This window comes from Physella acuta, unplaced genomic scaffold (genome assembly GCF_028476545.2).
Source record: "Physella acuta isolate Inbredline_101_S28 unplaced genomic scaffold, ASM2847654v3 ptg001250l, whole genome shotgun sequence".
NCBI classification, from domain to species: Eukaryota; Metazoa; Mollusca; class Gastropoda; family Physidae; genus Physella; species Physella acuta.
The window spans coordinates 251,153-273,596 of NW_026732766.1; the positions used below are offsets into that span (position 1 = coordinate 251,153).

General features: G+C 32.6%; 2 protein-coding genes across 2 annotated transcripts; one reads left to right on the forward strand and one right to left on the reverse strand.

The window, feature by feature from the left end:
• The first annotated feature begins 5,519 nt into the window (after positions 1-5,519).
• Positions 5,520-10,607, forward strand: LOC131957625 (filamin A-interacting protein 1-like). Its single transcript, XM_059322359.1, has 8 exons — positions 5,520-5,590; positions 5,875-5,985; positions 6,303-6,426; positions 6,674-6,784; positions 7,092-7,558; positions 7,948-8,052; positions 8,715-8,769; positions 10,099-10,607. Exons 2-8 carry the CDS (start codon positions 5,887-5,889, stop codon positions 10,500-10,502), a joined length of 1,365 nt encoding a protein of 454 aa, XP_059178342.1. The 5' UTR covers positions 5,520-5,590; positions 5,875-5,886; the 3' UTR covers positions 10,503-10,607.
• Positions 10,608-13,472: 2,865 nt separating this feature from the next.
• On the reverse strand, positions 13,473-21,705 carry LOC131957626 (kelch repeat and BTB domain-containing protein 3-like). Its single transcript, XM_059322360.1, has 5 exons — positions 21,608-21,705; positions 19,855-20,114; positions 17,602-18,682; positions 16,982-17,187; positions 13,473-13,620 (listed from the first exon to the last, which is right to left on the reverse strand). Exons 2-5 carry the CDS (start codon positions 19,980-19,982, stop codon positions 13,473-13,475), a joined length of 1,563 nt encoding a protein of 520 aa, XP_059178343.1. The 5' UTR covers positions 19,983-20,114; positions 21,608-21,705.
• Between the last annotated feature and the right edge of the window lie 739 nt (positions 21,706-22,444).

Sequence of the window (22,444 nt, forward strand, 5' to 3'; positions counted from 1 at the left end):
ATTAGAAGGAAAAGAATCAACAACAAACAACGAACTAGAGAAACTGTATCTAGATTCGAAAGAACATGAAAAAACCTTACACAAAATAAACAAAGAGATCCAGAGTCACAGAGACAAAACTGAACATTTAACCCAAGAATTTAAAAGACTTTCTCAATTAATCTCTACAATGCAAGAAAAATTACTGTCTAAGGTGATATTGTAGAATAATTATGTTAATCACATGAGAGTTATTGTTCTAATAATTTGATTATGTTAGATACCGGATATAATTAAATTATAAAATGTGTACAATTGTGTGAAATGATGACAATAAATTTACTTAACAGCATGGTGTGATTTGTCAACTTCTACAACAGAGGTTGTTGCCCATTGACAAAATGATTAAAGCAAGTAACAGGAACTTAGAGACTACAAAGGAAAAACTGAAGAAGGTAAAATAACACATTTATTTAAGTATTTATTTATTTTTAAACATTTCACATACACAGTTAACAATTTATAAAATAGACACAATGTAAATTTATTATATTAAGCCCTAAGGTAAACATTAGAAAACAACTCAAATGATGACTTTTATTAAGGACTTCATTAGCTATGTCATAACTTTTTTTTTTATTTTAGATTGAAACTCAGGAAAAAGATGTTTTAAAGTTGTCGCAGGATTTTCAGAAAATTGGTAAGTAATTTATATATATAAGAGCAAATGTGTTTAATGACATATACATCTGGTGTAAAACAAAAGGTAAACTTAGATTAAATTAATAAAATATTTTGTGTATTCTAGCATAAGTAAACTTATATTATGTAATCTATGTTTTAACCAAGTGTCTATTAATATCTTTACATTTATTAATTGTCTTAGCATATTTTAAAATTTCTTCAGATACATGTTTCTCAAATAAAATTCTATTTAGTAATTTATTTCATTATTGCTTTTGTTTTAATCAAGAGTCATTTAATATCTTTACATTTAATTTATTCTATCAACGAGTGCATGTTTGCCAAATAAAATTCTATGTAGTAATTTTTTTCATTGTTGCTTTCAAAAGGCGAATAAATTATTAGTCTAAGTAGTGTTTGATACTGTGTTAAAGATAATGGAACATTATACATAAATATGTGTTAACGTGACCAGAGCATTAAAATTTATTTTTTTAAGTCAGTTGAACGTAAAATATTTAAAAATGTTAGTATTTTGATTTAGCTGAATTTATATGTTACAAAGTGATCTCCTCTTAAACCCTAGAGAAAAAATATTAAATTATTTGGGTGGATTATATTTTCTCGTTAGACTCAGAGATTGAATTTCTTATTAATTAATTTGGACCTGGAAATGATAGCCTGCATGTTTATTAAAGATATTTATTTTATTAGAACTGTTAAAATTTCATTGTGCATGCACATTCTGTTTAAAGCAGCGATTAATGATAGTGCCAATTGAGGCACCACATTTATAAGCTTATATGTTTACTTGTAATAAAATTAAATTGTTTGACGCCGTTTATAATGAACAGAGACATTTTTATTTTTTTATTTTATTCCTTGCAGCGAATCAACAAGTGAAACATCCAGCACCAGAGTTTATTGCTTCACAAGGTAGCTGGGACGGGAAAAAAATATGATGGATACAATGTTATTACATTTAGTGCTATAGAACGTAATGTAGGAAACCATTTTGATCCAAACACTGGAGTGTTTACCGACCCTATTGATGGCCTGTATAAAGCAAGTCTTACAATAAAACAATCAGGAGATCGTGTTGTGGGAGCTTGGGTTTTACACAAATCTGGTGGTGTGCTGACATGGCTCGGTAATGTCAATACTAAAGAAAAATATTTTGAAGCTTCAACAACTGTTGAGGTTTATATGAAAGCTGGCGATGTGTTATTTTCATTCACTGGCTATTATGATTGTAAATGTATGCATTTTTCTTGTGTTTTTCTTGACGTCTAATTTCCATTTTATTTTATTTATTACAGACTTAATATTGCCTAAAATCCTAATATATATGCAACACCATAGTACATGAGAATTGTTTTAGATATTCCATACAGATATACGCGAGATTGGACTTATTTTCTCTCTCCTAAAGGCTAATGTTTTATAACGAAAACATAAAATGCCCATTAACAATATAAAAGTTATTTTAAACCTTTTGCCTTTATGTATTATTTCAACAAAAAGTTTACCTACCTGTGCAATAAATAAGGTTACGTTTAAAGAAAAAAATATCCGTGTGATGTTGATTAGCATACTTTACAGCTAGTTCACTGACGTTGTCTTTATTGAATTCCCTCATCAAAAATGTAAATTAAAAACCAAAAAACAGAAAACATTTCAAAACAAAAGCAAGTCGTCAATTTTATCTGGATAAAATATAAACAGCTAATAAGTAATATCTTTAAATATTTTCTCGTATTCTCTAAAAATGAGCTCCTCTTTCACAACATTTAATGTATTCGCTAGCGTCCATAAGGGTGTGCTTCACAAAGGAAATTCAGATTTTCGTAAGTGCTAATGACATTCTTATTGACTTTGATCGCGTTATCATAATAGTATTGGCTCGTGTTGTAAAATAAAAATAAAATTCATGCAACGCGTCTGCTCTCAAAAGATTCTTTTAATAAGTCGGTGTTCTCAGATACGAGAAAAACCAATAATAAGTAAAATAATTTTGAAATCTAATTTTAGTTTTTAATTATTTTTTTTTAAAGAATAGTTACGTTTTTATAAAACTAAACTTTTTGTGTACCAACAAAAACATTTTGAGCTGTATTTTGTCTTATCTCAATCTTTCACTTATGTATTTTTGCTCTCATCTTCAGTACTGTTGGACTAGTGTAGATTCCGTTTGATGAATTTTTTAGAAAAATGAAGTATTTGAAAACGCTCTGTTTTTCCTTAATCAATTTGAAACATCGCACCAGTTATTTGTTTGTTGTTTTTTGTGTTATTTTTTATGTTAAAAAAAAATAATCATTGCTTTTAGTATCAATCAGTTTAATGCAACTAAAAAAAGTAAACAAATATGTTTTATAATTTTAACAACATAACAATATATATGGCCCCTTTACACCCTGTTCGAGGTTGAAAATAGAGGACGTGTTCAACCAAAACATCCTACTATTTGGTCATTTTATAATAATAAGGGGATGGAACTAAAACTTTCTTTATTAGTGTTGTATTTTCTTTATTGTTTCCCGTATACCGACAACTATGTAGAGAAGCCTATTGAAAAAGCCTAATGTCATGAAAATTTGCAGCACAAAGTTAAGAGACGGGAACATTATACATTCTAATCTTCCGTAGAACAAAATACAAAATAAAACGAATTGAACGATTATTTACATTAATTTAGAACAAAGATGTACGCATAACGCGACATTAAAAAATACACTAGGAAATCAGGTACAAATTTACAGTGGTACAGAAGTCCGTTAGGTGAATGCTGCATATGGGTTCGATACTTGTCTTTATATACCAGGGGATACTACCCAACACTACTGTAGAATGCACATATTTTAACTGTTGTCTCCCTTAGACCAGTGTAAGAGATTTTACTGATCTAATCCTCTACAGCTCCCAGCGTCTCATGTTAACGTTTCAGTAAACAACGTTAAAATTCTCTACGTTGTTACAGTACAAGCAATCACACTGGTATGTCTCTTGTTTATAGGCTACGTCATGATTAATGTGTTTTGTTTACTCACAGTAACTGACTCGAATTTGTCCTTGTTTAGATGTTATTATACTAAGTTTACTAGTTAGTAAGTAAAGTTTCGTTTTGAATCTGACGGGCCACGTTGCAGATGAAGTAGAGTTCACCTGTTCATGGATCGTGTGGTCAATACTGTGCCCAGCCGCCTTGGATGCTTTCTATATGCCAAGTTCTGTGCTCTCAAACAATTACCCCCAGTTAATATTGAAAAACTTATATAGTGTTTTGTTTTGAGTTGATTATTTGGTACAGAAAGTGTAATATATTTCGAACATTTACTAACAACGTTAAAAAACTGCTGCTTCGTCTATAAAATGTTATTTTAAAGGGGATTGCTACTTACAAGACAATCAACAAGAATAAATAAACTTAATTGTTTTAAATATTTTTTTTGTAAAGGATGTTATAAATAATACAATAACTATAATATGTAAAACAATTAAAAAGAATGAATATTAAAATTCGTTTTTCCTTAAAAAATAGACTTTAATCGTTTCGTTATTTGGACTCAGTGATTTAAGCCTATATGGCATGCACTATTTATGAAACCCATGTTTTGAATTTGAAACTAATTATATCTTATTTTTCCTATTAAGAAGGATTATACGAATGCGATTATGAAGCTGGTGGGTTTCAATATTTGCACAAAGTTTAAGAACCACTGATATAGAGAATATAGATAATGCGAGAACAACCCATTTTATGTCCTCGTCTGCGCCCTCTTCCAAGACATGTGAATGTGTTTGTTTCACGTAAATCTTCTCCATTTAGCTGTATCGGCAGGTCCTGGCTTTTATTGATTCTGATGATCTCTGTTTTATTTTTATTGATTTTTAGTCCAACTTTGGAGGTTTCTTCAGATAGCCGATTTAGTTTGGCTTGCGTATGTTGATGCTTGTGAGATAGTAGGCAGATGTCATCGGTAAAATCAAGATCTGGATTCCTGTGTCGTTTTTTGTGGCCCTTAGCATGATCCAGTCGATTACCATCAAGAATATCATTGGCGATAGCATACATCCCTGTCTTACTCCCGTCGTCACCTTGAATGGTTTTGTTAGTTTTCCCTTGTGTATTACCTGACTGGTGGAGTCTTCATATAGTTTCTGTGTGATAGATATAATTTTTTGGGGTATTCCATAGTGGCTCATTAACTTCCAGATAGTATCTCTATTCACACTGTCAAACGCCTTTTCAAAGTCGACAAAAGTCATGTATAAGGGGGATTGCCACACAAGGGTCTGTTCGATAATGATGCGCAGCGTGGCAATGTGGTCAGTACAATGTGGTCAGTACATGAAATATTTTTTCTAAATAATGTCATAAATAATACAATAACTATAATATGTAAAACAAATAAAAAGAATGAATATTAAAAGTCGTTTTTCCTTACAAAATAGACTTTAATCGTTTTAATTTAAGAAACCCATGTTTTGAATTTGAAACTAATTATATTTTATCTTTCCTATTAAGAAGGATTATATGAATGCGATTATGAAGCTGGTGGGTTTCAATACTTCCACAAAGTTTAAGAACCACTGATATAGAGAATATAGATAATGCGAGAACAACCCAGTTATGTGGTTACCTTTAAAATTTTAATTGTGAAAAAAAATACAGAAATAGACCTCGAATAAATACAATCACTCTGCATCTAATTATTTCGTACTTCACAACATATTTTTGCTTTTATTTTGTTAATTAGAAATCTTTAGTATTTTTAAAATAATTCGCTGCAATACAAAAATCCGACTTAAGTTTTTTTTTTAACTATTGGATTTTCCCGATATTATTTGTGGGCAGCTTAAAGGAACTCTAAACTCCACATTTAGCTTTAGTGATCCTGAAATATTAGTTATTATAATCTTAAAGGTAATAATCATATGTAGAGACATACACTGTATGTCTGGTATGATAGATAGCATAAAATATATGTGTATGTTGGTTATATATATATTATATATTTTAGGATGTAATGTCCAGTTTTTTAGAAGGTTTCAGTTTCACTTTATTATCAGCCCATAATATTTTATATAATTGAGTAGATCTTACACAAATTTACTTCTAACACTAAAAGTAAGTTAAAAATGTAATTGAATTTATAGATTTTAATCTTGGTTGAGATATTAAAACTTTGTAGACCCTTCTTTTTAAAGAAAAATTTGCAGATGTCTGACAAATTAAAGAAACATTTAAATAATCAGCTTGGGTTATTGAATGAATCAAGCTTAGATCTACAGAGTAGCATCAGCAGTTTTATACAACAGGTAAATACATATGCATAGTGAACGTATCATGTATTTTTAATATTATGTTCTATTCAAGCAAGATTAACAGTGAAATGTATTATCCAATCAAAAATCTATTACTATACATTAATTATAAGTGAATAATAGTTTTAAATTTTATTCTTATTTAAAAATATTATTCAGTTCTTAGAAAAACTGCAATAGCTAGCAATCTAGATTATTTTAAAGCCATGCTGCTAATGCTTTTTATGAATTATGTATTTATTTATTAATAAGTGTATTAAGATTTTAAATTATTGTGCTCAAATATGAATAAAATAAACTTCACTTTATAGGTTACAAAAAAAGCAATGGAATATATAGACAACACTACTGACACCAATGTGACAGTGAAAGATGCTCTTGTTATGGTAGCTACAGCACAGAGTGTAATATTTGAACATCTGAATATGATGAATGGTATGGTGATCGGTATGTTTAATGTTATTTTAAAAGAGAAATGATGCCTAAATTTAAAAAGTGCTTATTTAAATATAATTATATATATATATATATATATATATATATATATATATATATATATATATATATATATATTCATTAATTTACTGATTCACTAAAACTGTTTCCAAGGTTACATTGCTTTAGCTTATGAAATATTCTTCATTCAATTTATATATAACATTATAGTTTATGTTGTTGACAGAAACCACCAAGCTCTACCCTCCCACTGTGATGACAGAAGACAAAACAACAACAGAGAGTCAAAGTTTTATCCCAGAAGATGCTCAACATATTTCTACAGTGCCTATGTCTGGTCAGAATTTGTATATTTAATTTTTAATATATACCTTTCCGCAAATAAACATTCTATTAAAATGTAAAAAAAAATTAATGTATTATGTTTTTACATTATTTTATAATCAATGAAACATATCATATTTCTTTACAAAACCACTTATATAGTGTTTTAATATTGTTCATTTAAACTGATCTGACATATTGATCTTCCAACATCCTATATCTTTATATCTTTATATATATCTATATCTATATATCTATATCTTTATAACATCTAAATATAATTTTATAATTTTTACCACACCTTATCCTCAATATTTAAGGTGATACCGAAACAATAAGAAGACTAAAAGATATTGAAACAGCTTTATCATCCCTTCAAGACACAACACAAAAGACTGAAAATAACATATTAGAGATAAACCAATGGAGAGACAACTTTGTAACAGAACAAAGTGATGTGGGGATTAAAGTTGAAAACTTGTCAAAGAAACAAAAACAGAATTTTAAAAACTTAAAAAAACAGTTAAAAGAACAAGATAACAAAATAGAAGATCTGACTCAACAAATTGAAAGTTTAAAAACAAAAGAATCAGACACAGACAAAACAGTGGAGAAACTGTCTCTAGATATGAAAGAAAATGAAAATAATATGCAGACACTAAATAAAGAGATGAGAGTTTACACAGAGAAAACAGATACTTTAACAGAAGAAATTAAAAGATATTCTGATTTAATATCTGCTATACAAGAAGATACAACAAAAACATTTGATACATTATTGTCTAAGGTACATTTTTAATAATATTTAGATAAATGCATTCAGTTAGAGTTCTACTACTGGCTATATAGGCATTCTTATTTTTATTGTCTAAACCTATTTATAACCTATAACACATTTGTAGCATAAACTAAAGTTTGTGTTTACTGATCTCTGTACTATTGTATGTTGGTCTCTACCATCTGTCCATCAAAGTCTAGGTCTGCCTGCTGGTTATATACAGTTGTGTTGGCTAAACACTACCATAGCCACTCTTTGCTTGTATTTTAAATCAGATCATCATCAATTTATTCTTTGTAAAATTTCTGCCAATAATATTAGGACTTGTGGGTTTTATTGATATAAACATTATATTAACACATTTATTAACCATATACTTTAACATTCCTTCTAAATAGCATGTTGTTGTATGTAAACTTCTACAACAAAGATTGTTGCCAATTGATAAAATGATTGAAACATATAATCAAAACTCTGAGACTAGGGAAGGAGAAGTAAAGAAGGTAAATAAGCCTCAAATGTTTTTAGCTAAACAATTTTAATATTCAAATTTATTGGAAAAATTATTTACTTAATGTAATTAAAAACAAGTTTTCATTTAATGTATCTTGATCTTTTTATTTTACTAGGTTACCAAAAATTTTAAATTTCAAATAAAATGTGTTTATTTTTTTTGTAATAAATAAAAAAAAAACTTTAGTTTCCCCATTTATTAGTGTTGTAACATGAAGTTCCTATATTTATTGTCTTGAAGTACCTACATTAAAAAGAAAAATATTATGGATTTAGACGTGCTCTCTTTAGTTTAAAGTTATTAGTTTGTAACACAGGCAGAGGCGTAGCGAAGGGGGGGCAGGGGGGTACATATGTCCCCGGGCGCCGACCTTAGGGGGCGCCAAAATGGGTTGGAAAAACAAATTAAACTCATTTTAGCTGCATTTTAGCTTTATATATACATAAAAATATATGACGGGGTGGGGTGCAAATCGAAAGTTCGAGAGGGGGGGTGCAAATCGAAAGTTTGAGGGGGGGGGGGGGTTGCAAATCGAACATTGAAAGGTTGATCCCGAGGGGGGCACCAAATTGAAAGTTTGTCCCCGGGCGCCGGGAAGGGTCGCTACGCCTATGAATACAGGTATTTCTGTAGCTGTTTTTCTATTTTTAGATTGAAACTCTTGAAAAGGAAGTTTTAAAGTTGTCAAATGATTTTCAATCAATCGGTACGTAATTTCTTTTCAACATAGATATGCAATATATTCATTTAAACTTATTACAATCGTTTTTAGTTTACGAGAAAACACATATTTTGATATATATTTTACGAACATGTGCTTTAAGTTTTTACTTTCTCGTATATACGAAGTATAGAGAAAGTCTTGTAATCATAAAAAAATTGAGATTTTTGCAAATCTCGACGTTTTACACCTCACTGATACGGAATAACATAATTTTGCAAGCATGTCCGTATGCCTGTGTGTATGTCTTTGTGTGTGTCTGTGTGTGTGTCTGTGTGTGTGTCTGTAAACACGATAACTTGAGTAACGTTACAGCTAGGTTGATGGAATTTCATATTTAAGTATTTTATCAAAACCGTAGTTCCCTATCAACTTTTTAGCGATTTCCGATAACCGGAAGTGGTACTTTTTCTACTTTGAATTTTTCAAAAGCTTATAACTTGAGTACTATTTCTGTTAGATAAATGAAATTTCACATGTAAGTAAAAGATCTAATTCTCTACCTTCTGTCAAATTTCTCAAAAACTAATGTAAATTTATAAAGTACTAATAATATTGCGCACTATTATGCACATTTTATTTGAAGTTCACTGGTGTGCAAATCTTTTTTCTACGTGATTTTATTCTATTTCAAAAAGTTTAAGTATTTAAAATGGATTAAAAATCATGCCTATATCCCGAGTTCCCATCCCCTGTTTTTTTATGTAAGAATGTTCGAGAAAGTTTAGGGGAGATCACTCCCGGTTTATTGTTTGTATGTAGAACTATGTTATTATCGTATTAATCATTAGATGTAGTTTCTTACTGATTTCATTGCAAGAACATTTTTATCTATTGGCCCATGTCAGATATGTAATGGACATTACTGTAGGAGACTTGTATTGTTACTTTAGTAAGGGAAACAACCCACCTAAAACAGTTGTCAAAACAATGTTAGTCAAAAGAGCGAGAGTGATAAACAAAAATTAGTATTCTTCAGTTTTGGGCTAAGCCTACACTTCTATTGACCTCAAAATACTAAACAAACGATTGGTTCATAATGTGTATTATGTGTCTTGTCTGGGTTACATGCATTCATTATACAGATGTAATTCTTACTGTTTACTTAGCAATCTACGCGGACAATATAAATTTTCTCTAAGTTTTTTATAAATGTATGTCTAAAAGCCGCGTCGCTAGATTCGTCGCAGTACTAATGTCAAAAAAGGTTTAATTACAGCCAACAAGTGTTTCAGAGTTAGGTTTATTGTACATTGTTTGAATAAGTTATATATGGTAATGTGTAGATACCCTTTTGTATTTTATTTCTTGCAGCTAATCAACAAGTGAAATACTCTACACTGGGTTTTATTGCTTCACAAGGTCGCTGGGACGGGAAAATGTGTCAAGGATTCAAAGTTTTTGCATTCAGTGCTGTAGAACGTAACGCAGGAAACCATTTTGATCCTAAAACTGGAGAGTTTACCGCCCCTGTTGATGGCCTGTATAAAGCAAATCTTAGAATAAAACAAACAGGAGATCGTGATGTAGCAGCTGGTGTTTGGCACAGATCTGGTGGTGTGGAATCACGGCTGGGGGATGTTTTGATAAAAGACAAATCTGTTGAAGCTTCAAGAACATATGAGGTTCTGATGAAAAGTGGAGATGCTTTGTTTTCAGCTACTGTCTTTAAGTATTTGGAATGTTCACATTTTTCTTGTATCCTTCACGTAGACTAATATTTATACATATAATTAAACTTGATTTAAGTTTGATAACATTTTTTTTAATAACAATCAGATTGTTTTAGACTAGATAATATAACGTTTAAATGGTTGACGTGTTTGATAAATTAAAAATAGATGTATTATGATTTTTGGTTGTGTATATTCATATAATTTCACGATTTCAAGTTACTTTTCTTTAAATAAGAAAAAATGAGGTAAAATTATATGAATCGAATCAGAAAAAAAAATGTAATTTTTTTTTTTTTTAATTTTAAAGTCCAGATAGCGGAACCTCGGACAGATGAGGCCCGTTAACTGATGACAACAACCAATCTTGTGCAGAAAACTCTAAAATTAAACCTCTTCTTCTTCTTCGTACTTAATTTAAGGTTGGAAGGAATCCCCTCCAACACAATTAAGTATACGTGTCAACTGGTTATACGCAATTGACTTCGATTTCAGCCTGCTTTTCTTTTTGGATTTGCTTCCATAGCCTTTGTCCAACCAAGAACAAACTACAAGGCAGCAATTGTTTGTTTTTGGAGTTGTCTCTCCTAGAAGAGAGGCTGTCCCCAGCTAACGAGCCTCATCTACCGAGGTTTCGAACTCGAGACTATTCGGTTTAGCAACCATGAGCTTTACCGACTCGACCATTAAAATCAAACTACTGCTACCTTTAATGCCAAGAACAAGCTGTACGTTGTGTAATGACGTCATGTTACATGCGGTATAACTGTCATAATTTGGAAAGACAAAACCAGAAACAAGATGACCAGTGGTAGCCAATCAAAGATAAGGTCAGGGTCACGGGACTAGAGGCGGTAAGAAAGGTGAAGATCAGTTTGAATTCAAGTCGAGGAGTAGCTTGAATGCCTTTAGTGGAGCAAGTCTGTCAAGAGAAATTATGTAGTCGTAGCAATCGGTATATAAATTTAACAAACTCAGCTATAAAATGTGCGTAGAGAACTTCTTAGTTGAACCAGTCTCTACTGAAATTTAGTGCAATCTGTTACTCTAGAAGTCTAGAAAGTCAGGCACATCAAAGTTGTCATTTATAGAAGCGTTGGTAGTCGACGTCACATAAGAAGGGTAGAAGTAGCAGTGTAGACAGGCAGTAATAGAAATCGGTGGAATGTTATGTATCAAAGACTTACCACACACGAAAGGGGAAAAAAAGAAAATACAGACATCGATACATACATCCGTATAAACACACACACACACGCGCGCGCATACATATATATATATATATATATATATATATATATATATATATATATATATATATATATATATATATATATACATGGAGGACTGGTACACGAATGTTACCAGACCTTGAAAAATGGCTGACATCTTTACCAAAGGCCACCCCCAAAGATATACACGACAGAGAAAACTGGACGATTAATCCCCTTTCAGCAGCTAGAATAAAGCTAACATTTTAGCTAGGCAACCGTCAATTACTGACAAGTCTATAGAAAATCTAACGTCCACCACCCGCCCCCTCTTCTCACACACTAGAGCAGGTCAGCCGGTACACAACACACCACGGAAGAAGACGATTTAGGTAACGGCTTGGGGAAGGAAAAACGAAGGACAAACCAACAACCAGATGAAAAAAAAACGCTCTTAACAAGAAGGGACACACTCTCTAAACAAATTCATTAGAAACTGCAGATAAGCTGACTGTTCCAAGGGAGACAACAATTAAATATATTCATTTTACAAGTATTTTAGGTAGCTTCCCCATTGTTTTGTTTTTCTTAAAATAAACAATAACATTAGACGGGATCCGGACAAAAGGCCGACATGGACAAGTGTGCCGAAATTGGTAAGTTTTTTTTTTTGTTTTTTGTTAAAAAGAAACACTACATTTGATAGTAATAAACAAAATACAATTTAGTATGCCTACATGTTGAATAAACACAAAATATGTTATATTTTGAAGGTGAGTCGGGGGTAGGTGGGGTGAGTTGACGCATGTCATAAGACAAAATGTAACAAAGTAAATACAGTGCAGTCTAGTCACGAAACTTTTATTAAACTGAAATCAATTGCTAGTGATGCCCTTTACTACATTAGCAACAGCTTATAACATTCCTTGTTAAAATTCTCTGGGGTATTGGTATGAACAGTTACATGTACCTAAGAATATTTATGAGAAACTTAAACAGTCGTATATAATTGTATATTTTAGATACAATGGAATGTAAAGTGATTGAGTCACAGAAGGAAAACAAATGCTTGATGTTGATGGATTTGTCCTAATAAAAAACAGACAAAGAGGAGACCTCTTCTACTGGGAATGTAGCCTATGCCAACATTTAGCTGCTCGTGAAAAGGCAGATACTCTCTGCAAAGCTCGAGCTAGCACGATTTTTTTTAAATGGTTCCCACACACTGAGAAAGTGTAGTGCACACAACCATTCACCACAAGCCAGTGACGTCGTCGTTCGTGAAAAATTGACACAGCTAAAGACCATTGCTGCCATTAGTCAAGAACTACCAACTCAAATGGTAGCGGCATCAACGTCTGACATGAGAATGGTAACGAGGGTTGATATGCCATCAAAGCAGGCATTACCAAATCGAATTAAAAGGACTCAAAATAAAAACCATCCAGTAGAGCCACATACATTAGAAGATGTGGCCATTCCAGATGACCTGAGGTTGACACAGTCAGGAGCTTTGTTTCTGTTAAAGGAAAGCTCCATAAACAATGACAAGTTGCTAATATTTTCTACTGAATCAAACATCCAAAAGCTTGGCGAGGCTATGTATTGGATCATGGATGGTACTTATTTATGGCCAGGATCCACAGTTCTGCCTGCTGATGCGGCAAATAGCAGCACTGGCATTTCTTCCAAGTGCAGAGACTCCGGAAGCATTTAATGAATTAAAAAAAACATTTTCCCACCAAACACAGCTGAGTTAGTAAAGTGGTTTGACTAGACCTACGTTTGTGGTCGAGTGAGGTTGTTAAACACAAGAGAGGTGAGGGTTCCACCACTTTTTCCACCAGAGTTTTGGTCTGTACATGATAATCATGTACATGGGATTCCTAGGACACAAAACACGGTTGAGGGGTGGCACAGGAGGTGGCAGGTAATTGTAGGGAAGGATCACCCTGGAGTATTTTGTTTATTAAACAAACTAAAGCAGGAACAAGGTAGAGTTGAAGTAGAGATGGAGGCAATATTGCTTGGAGAGCCAGCAAAAAAGCGAAAAAAAACAATATTTACAGAAAGAGGACAGGATAACAAATGTAATTGCAGAAAGAGGAAACAGAACTACACTTGAATTTTTGCGTGGCGTCGCTTACAATTTGTCATACTAGGCCCTATTTTTTTCTATTTTGTAATATACATTTATCATTATGTAACTGGTTTTCAATAAAAATAAAAACATGTCTGTAATTGTAGTTTGTTGTTTAATAAAACTTGTCGGCCTTTTGTCTTGTCGGCCTTTTGGATGTCGGCCTTATGTCCTGTCGGCCTTATGTCCTGTCGGCATTTTGGCTGTCTGCCTTATGGCTGTCGGCCTTATGTCCTGTCGGCCTTATGTCCTGTCGGCCTTTTGGCTGTCGGCCTTTTGTCCATGTCGGCCTTTTGTCCGTGTCGGCCTTTTGTCTTGTCGGCCTTTTGAATATCGGCCTTTTGTCCTTCACCCCCATTAGACACACTACACACGTAAAAACTAATAGATTATTCCTCACCAGATCTTCTGTGCTAATCAGAGTTTCTTCTAGGCATCTCTTCGGGGGGGGGGGGGGGGGGGGCTGGGCACCCTCCCATTAAGATGGACTTTATATAGTAAACATATACTTTTACTAGTGTCCGCCCCCCCCCCCCCCCCCGGAAAATGTTGACCGCCCTCCTCCACCCCCTCCCGAAAATATCAAGTGCCCCCCTCACCCCGGAAAAAAAGTCTGGAAGAAACACTGGTGCTGATTACCGCTGTAAATGCTACACGACATTTTTCGGGTGAGTTTTTTTGCAAACATTTTATAGTCGCTTTTAAGTAGGGAAATGGGTCTATAATTTGTGACTTTTGATTTTGTGTGTCGGGTTTGCCAGTTTGGATATACGTGTAATGTAGTCCCTATTGGAATATTTCGCACGGTCATCTCTGTCAGGTATATGTTTCAGGTTTTCCTCAAGCCTTCCATAAATCCGCTGATTTTGTCGCGCTTTTCGTTTTTTAATTTCGTCCTGAATTTCAGGTATTTTTGGGGGTTTCGTTGTTGGTGTCCTCTTTATTAAACAGCTGTTGGTGGTAAACAGTGAAGTATATCTGTATTTTGTCCAAATCTGTTGCTTCTGTGCCGACGTCGTGTGTTATCTGTTTTAACCTGTGTTTTTTTTTCTCCTTACTAAACTGTCTAGTTGTGTTTGGAATGTGTCTGTTTCTAATAATGTGAACAGGGGAGATAATTGAAGTTTGGCACCATTAAAATTGTAACAATCTATATATATTTCTCTTCTTGGAGACGTTAGAAAACAAGCTGCAAGCGCGCCTTGCAGTCCCCTCTCTTCCTCTCTATCACTACCACCCCCACCCCCACATGGTCTGGTGAGCTGTGGTTCACGCTAAATGTTTACTATCGTAGAGCCGGGTTTAGTACGGCTATTAGGGGCAGATAATTTAGTTTGAAACGATTTTAAACTTAGGGGAGGTAACTAAGAGGAGGCTGTTTTCACGGGGGGGGGGGGTGCAGGGTAGGGGTTGGGGGAAAGGGGGGGGTTAGTGTTTTAAACCAAATAATTTCAGTGGCAGCATTGGTGCTGTCGAGTTGTTTTATTTTTTTTTTTTACTTTTCAGTAATCCATAATTTGTGAATTCAACAGTACGAACGCTGCCACTGAAAATATTTGCTTCAAAACACTATCAGTAGCTCGTTAAGGACGATAACCCCCCGCCCTCATTTCCCCAACCCCAACCCCTACACCCCCCCCCCCCCCGGAAAGTGAACTCATCATAGTTACCTTCCCTACGTTTAAAATCGTTTCAAATTAAATTATCTGCCCTTAATAGCCGTCACTAAAGCCGGCTCTACGATTGTAAACATTTAGCGTGAACCACAGCTCACCAGACCATGTAGGGGTGGGGGTGGTAGGGAGCGCGTTAAAGCTTGGTGTTTTCTATCGTCTCAAAGAAGAGAATTATATATATATAAATTCCATTTCATTCGGGGGGGAGGCGGTAGACTTTTTCGGTAGATTTCCCCCCCCCCCCGAAGAGATGTCTCGAGGAAGAAACTCTGGTTATGGGAGTTATTGTTACGTCCCTTGCATTATATTTACTGATGATGTCCCTTTAACGTTTAGTCTCTGTGGTGTATCGTTTCATGTATAGTGTGTTAGTGAGTTGGCCAATAATGATGACAGATAGAGGAAATGTTGGCAGAGAAGATGTATAGTATGAGGTGTTGAAATTAACTTCAAGGGGTCTCCTGTTTATTCAAGTGATAAGAAACAACTAATGCAACACACTGCTAATATATTAATTTGATTTTTTCAACATACCTACTGATTTGTGTGATTGATTCCATTTGTGTATTCCCTTTTTACCTATATTTGCCATTAAGATTGTAAAAAGAGCTGGTTGCGGATGGAAAGCGTGAACGTATCATGGTATACTTGGTTTTATTGTTGATAAAATAGTTAAGCACAAGCGGTTGTATGCGTCGTCAAGCTCCATCGTATCGTGTTAACTTAATTAATAAAACAAACAAACTAGATAAAAACCATGCAAATTCAACATTTAAGAATGTCTTTAAAGTTTTGTTAAAAGTATGTGAGTATATAAGAAGTATACCTAAATATAAAATATACTTTTTTGTATTTCGTAACTCTTGTTAAATTATAAAACTTCATAATACATTTGTAAGAAAACAATTGCTTATAAGTAGAACTTATTTTATTACATTGTTAATTATTACATTGGTAAATAAATAAGAATTTTTTAACGAATATGAAACATTTGTTAATACATATCATAAAGACAATATATGTTAAACAATTCAAAAGCTGTAAAACCAGCATTAGCAGCATGCGCTTTGATATTCAGAGTGTTAAAATTTGAAACACCCACACAAAATAATAGTAAAATGAAGACCAATAATTATTTTTTTTTAAATCAGCTCGCTGGTACAGACAGTATATATATATATATATATATATATATATATATATATATATATATATATATATATATATATATATATATATATATATATATATATATATATATATACAAGGTAAACAAAATTAACTCATCGTCAAATAAATGAGTATTTTAAATAAGGACTTCAATTTTATACTTACATATACTATATGTATTTATATTCTATTTGTGTGTAAAAAAAAACAAACAATATATGTTTAGCATAGTTAGACATTTAGTAGTAATAGCTATTCTCTCTAAGGAAAGCTGTTGATATTATGAGAGGAGCTACATTAGAACATGTACAAAAAATTCGCCAGTACTTGATCAAATTAAAGTGATTTGGAACTTCTAGTTTTTCCTCTTCAGCTGGGTTGATTTGCGATCGAGTTTCAACAATTATAAGTTTCTTTTTGTAAGTGAACGCGCCATGCAGCACTTTTTTGCCAGTCCAAAGTTTAGCAATGTGTTCAAATTGGATGCTTCTACTGTCGTGTAAACAAAGAACCAAATACAAACTGCCATTTGCCTGTAAAGTGTAGTTGTTTGTACCATTCTTGAAACTAATTAAATTTTCTGCTGGTCCAGCAAGATTGTCTAGTCTGGTCCAAACTTTGGATACAATATCAAATTTATGAACGGCTGTCTCTTCTAACCCGTTTTGCATTTCGGAACAAAATAACAAAATGTTGTTTTCTAGAGCAATTACATGTGTAACTTTAATATCTTCTACAAACTTTGTGAGAATACGTAAATGATCTGGATCGTCTTTTGGTTTTATTTTGTAAATTTCTTGGGCATCTTTGTTTAAAATGTAAACACAATCTCTACGTGAAAAAAATAACAAGTTGTGACATTTCAGTCTCGTCACAAAATTCCATTTGTTTTCACTGAAAAAATGTAAATAAAATTCTCCGTTGAGGTGACATCTTTGTCTACCTACAGCATACAGTTCTCCATTAACTGTGGTTAAATGAACATCTTCACGCAACCAAAAGCTATCTGAGATTGTATAAATCTTCTCTTCGATTGCACTTAAAAATTTAAAATGCCCCTTTCCTTCAGCGAATACTCCACCATGTCTGTATTCACTACACGTTCTATGTAGAGCAACAGATGGCCAATGACTTTGTCTCAGGTCTTGAACGTGATATAATAAAGCATCGACAATTATGTCACTTGAATCTTTATTTTCAGATATTAAGTCCATCTTGTATACATGAGACAAAAGTGAAGGACTTACAAGATAGATCCTGATCTTTTTTAATAGACCTGTAAGTTTTTCCTTTCTCAAAGCTATTTCATTTTTTACAAAGTCGACTGTAACACTAGAATCTAGCATCATATAGTTAACGTTGTTTGAATCTTTAGCATTCAATGTACATTTACTTTCTTTTAACTCAGCTGTCATTATCTGAACAAAATTGACCCATCGTATCACTGCTTCAAGAACTAAATCTTCTTTGCTCACTACTAGATCTTGACATTTTATCAAATTCCTTAGTTCCTCAAAAGACAGTTGAAGAAATGTTGATGTCAGAGAAATTTGTTCAAAGTTTTTTATCATGAATTTCTGGAGGTGTTCAAGAACGTTTTCTGAATCTAAAAGTTTAGCATTTGTGTAAATCTGTTCCCACGTATCCATCGCAACCGTTTCAATGGCGAAGTCCTCACACAACTTGACCATGAAAGAGATCTGCAGCATGTGAACTGCTCGCCAAACATCGAGCAGGTTTTGGGAAGTTAAAATATCTACACCCGTGTACAATGTCCTCAGAATTAACGTAAACACGTCACATGAAACGTCGTGTAGAACAACACAGTTCTCGGTGACTTCTCGCATGCCTGAACGAAAAAGTGCTTGAAAAAAATCCGAACATGCGGCTAGGATCAGGCGATGACATTTGATTGTTTCGTCTTCGATTTTGACAGTAAAATCAAACAACATTTTATCTGTCCACATGTGTTCTAGACCCTTAACAATGTGTGTGCACATTTCTGAAGTAGTCATGATGTTAGACGACCTTTAATAGAGATATTTAAATAAATATTGCAATAAATATTAAATTTATATATATATATATATATATATATATATATATATATATATATATATATATATATATATAAATTATAATTATAGTAATTATTTATGCATATGTGCATGTATCAATCTATTTCAACAAACATCGCTTGCTAAATGCAAAGGGGACTAGACAATTTTAAATGAATTGTGCATATATTCAGACACTACAATTACTGTACATGTCCTAACATATACCAATCTAGTAAAGTTTATTTCATTAAATTTACATCGGAACTTATACACTCCCCCCCCCCATTTTATTGTATTCTAATAAAATATGATGTGTATGGAAACGTTATCGACAGTTGAGATATAAATGTTTAGCCATAAGCCAGTATACAGCGAGTTCAAAGACGACCGCTTGAAATCATAAAGTCATTTCATGTTTTAGTATAAGGCGTTGTTTTCATTTTCCTCGTATTTACCCTTGTGTATTTCAGCGATTACTTTCAAACATTTCTGGTAAATACATCGAGAATATAAACGCAAGGATGGGATTTAATTCTAATTTTAAATGAATTTCTAAATAAATGTTAGCTTTTATTTTACAAATTACAAGAGTAAAACGTGGAAAAAAACTAAGTGGTAGGGATCGTTCAAACCGTCTGGTGAGCTGCCGTTCAAAATGTTGTTTACAACAATAGAGCCGTGACGGACGCTAGTACTGGAGTGATACTTTTCATTTTAAAATTAAAATACTGCTATTTATTGATTGTAATCAGGACTGAAAAATGTATTTGGTAGGTTTGCCAACATGAGTAATATTGATTGTACTGGAGAGAAAAATATCGAATAACAAAATGTAATTTAAAATTTCTTGATAATAAAATAGGAAATGCAATACGATAATCTCGAGTTCGAATCCGGGTTCAAGTCAGTAGACCGTCTGTGAGTCCACCCAACTCTGATGGGTACCTAACTCATGTTAGGGAACGTAAAGGCGGCTGGGCATAGTGTTGACCACACTATCTCTTCAGATGCCGAGGTTTCAGAAACAAGTGAACTCTACTTCACTTGCCCTATAGAGTGTCAGGTTTGAAAGGAAACTTAACTTTACTTTTACAATAAGATAGAACACTTTTAGGTATAAAAGAAAATGCTTTGGCTTACTCTTGTGTCTCAACAGATTCAAAGTCCTCCAGATCACTCAAATCCTCCTCATATGGAGAATCCTCAAAATCTCCGTATTCATCGTCAAAATTGAAATAGTCGCAATAACTAAAACTATAACTCTCCATACTGCTTTAAATCAAGCTACTTAAGTTTAAAACTATATGGTCTTTACTTCATTGATAAACGATCAGTAGATAGGTCTGGTGTGTTGTAGTACTGCAATTACAACCCAGTCCCTGCTGCTTTTGTTGAAGTACCTGCAGATACATCGATTAATGTTTATGTAATTTATAAACACGTAGAAATGAGCGTTGGCTATGCATGCACATAAATAAACTTTAAGAAATATCTAACCTGTTTATATTTATTTAATAACAACGTACCAAATTATGTTGAATTATATCGTTTAGTAAACATAACAAATCTTGTTATTTTGCTGGTCTTATTTCTCTGTTTCAGAGACTGTTTAGATATTCTTTCACTACAGCATAATATTGTACAACTAGGGAATTAGGAAGCGCTTCACGAGTTACAACTCCACTATTTTGCCATCTACAGCATTCATAATAGATAAAGACGAACCTAATTTTTCTAACATAACAACAGAAATTTGTCAAGTTTATCTTAATAAATTAGTTAAAAATAGTAGCCATAATTATGAATATAAGGTAACTTATCATTGATTATCATACTACTATGTAAGTTAATCAAAATGTTGTACTATACAAATGTTTTGGTTATTTACTCCCCTCTAGCTCAACACACTTCACATTCAACTAGCCCTAGCCAAAATCCTACAAAACAATCGCTCACGCTACTTGTATGCCATTATTCAACCCTTAGGATAAATAATACAAAAACGGAGCAACTACAACTTGCTAACCCAAGGGATCTTAACTATTACTCCCTAGCAATAAAAGTGATATGCAACAACATAATTTGTCAACAAGTTATCCTATTATATACTTATAGCTATTGTAAATATTCACCATACTTTAGTATGAAACTTTACATCGTATTTTAAACAGATAAAATACAATGCCTGAATACAACCATTTTAATATTAAGTACGATTTCAGGCAGTATCGAGGATATAGTAATGATTACGGTCATGATTCAAATTTGAGTAAAAGATAATATGATCTGTGTAACGTAAAAGATTTCAGACAAAGCCGAAAGATAGAACTAGTTTTAGCCCGAGTTATGAGTAACACATGGTATCAAACTATTAAATAGCAGGCCCAAACTTAACTTGGACCTACTAACATGTAAGCAAGGGATAACGTAAGAAATTTAAAAAGTCTTAAATTAAATGTAAAAGTTTCAAAATGATACAAAAGTTACAGCTAACATAATAAACGTCTTTCCTAGCTCTAATTCTACCTCGCTCTATTGAAATAGCATTTACATTAAACAAATACATTGAACAATAATCAGAATTTTCCTTAAACTCATGTACTATCGAAAGTAAACAGTTTGAATAAATAGCCTATGATTCATACTTAACATTTCAGTACAATTGCACTTTTTTTTAAAATAACTGCCATGCAGTTTACGCAGTTAAACACCATAAGGCATAATACACAAGGTGTTAAATCGAATTGTCTACTAGATCTAGATCTAGATCTATTATATATATAAGAAACAATTCATGATTAACCTTCGATGCTTGGGACTAAGGGCTTTACACTGAAATAAATGATGCACATACAACTACATCTAGATCTAGCGTTAATGGCTCAAAACTTACATATGTAGCCGTAATTTTAACCCTTGCTATATTTTCGTCTTTGTAAATGTATGCAATTTTACTTATTCACTTAAAATACGCAGATCATTTCAAAAAACTTACAACAGCATGAATAACCATTAGCACACTACTTTGGTGCAAACCCTTTTTTTTTCTATTTTCATTTATTTACACTGTGCAAATATTGTGCGCATTGTAAAAAAAAATTCATAAAAAACGTTTTAATAACAAGCTTTTATGTAATAATGCACTAAAAAGTAGAAAATAAATTATACACTACTATTTAAATTACTATAAAGAAAAGCGTGGTTCACTTTAGTATCTATTGGATACCTTTAGTAATATTTAGGAAGAGACCCACGCTTTTCTTTAAAGTAAATTTAAAAAGTAGTGTAAAATATATTTTCTACTTTTTAGTGCATTATTACATAAAAGCTTGTTATTAAAACGTTTTTTATGATTTTTTTATATGACTAAAAAAAGCTTGTTATTAAAACGTTTTTTATTTTTTAAAATTTAGTACTTTACATATTTTTATTTACAATAGAGTAACATTACTAAAAAACCATTGCGAAGCTATTGAACGTGATAACGCGTTTTTGCCGTGATGGTGCGTGTGGATAGAACTGCTTACTAATTTGGTCAAAATTTTAATTAATTCATAACAAATTAATCAGGCGACCAATTAAGTCAGATTTAATGTCACGATGCATTGTCTTCAGTCTTGACATACGTATAAATTACGACCCGTATCTGTCAGTTAGAAGTGCCTGCAAATACGGTTCGATAAACAGGAAACTGGCAAATTTTGACCTGATGCTTTATAAAGAGATTTTT

Bases quoted from the DNA above. Each gene is read 5' to 3' on its own strand.
- LOC131957625 (XM_059322359.1), top strand. From the start codon at position 5,887: ATGTCTGACAAATTAAAGAAACATTTAAATAATCAGCTTGGGTTATTG. The intron at 5,986-6,302 runs GTAAATACATAT...TTCACTTTATAG, and splicing joins TCAGCAGTTTTATACAACAG to GTTACAAAAAAAGCAATGGA. The intron at 8,053-8,714 runs GTAAATAAGCCT...TTCTATTTTTAG, and splicing joins GGGAAGGAGAAGTAAAGAAG to ATTGAAACTCTTGAAAAGGA.
- LOC131957626 (XM_059322360.1), bottom strand. From the start codon at position 19,982: ATGGAGAGTTATAGTTTTAGTTATTGCGACTATTTCAATTTTGACGAT. The intron at 17,188-17,601 runs GTAGGTAGACAA...TACACTTTACAG, and splicing joins TTAATGGAGAACTGTATGCT to GCAAATGGCAGTTTGTATTT. The intron at 13,621-16,981 runs GTACTGGCGAAT...AAAATACTCCAG, and splicing joins AATCACTTTAATTTGATCAA to GGTGATCCTTCCCTACAATT.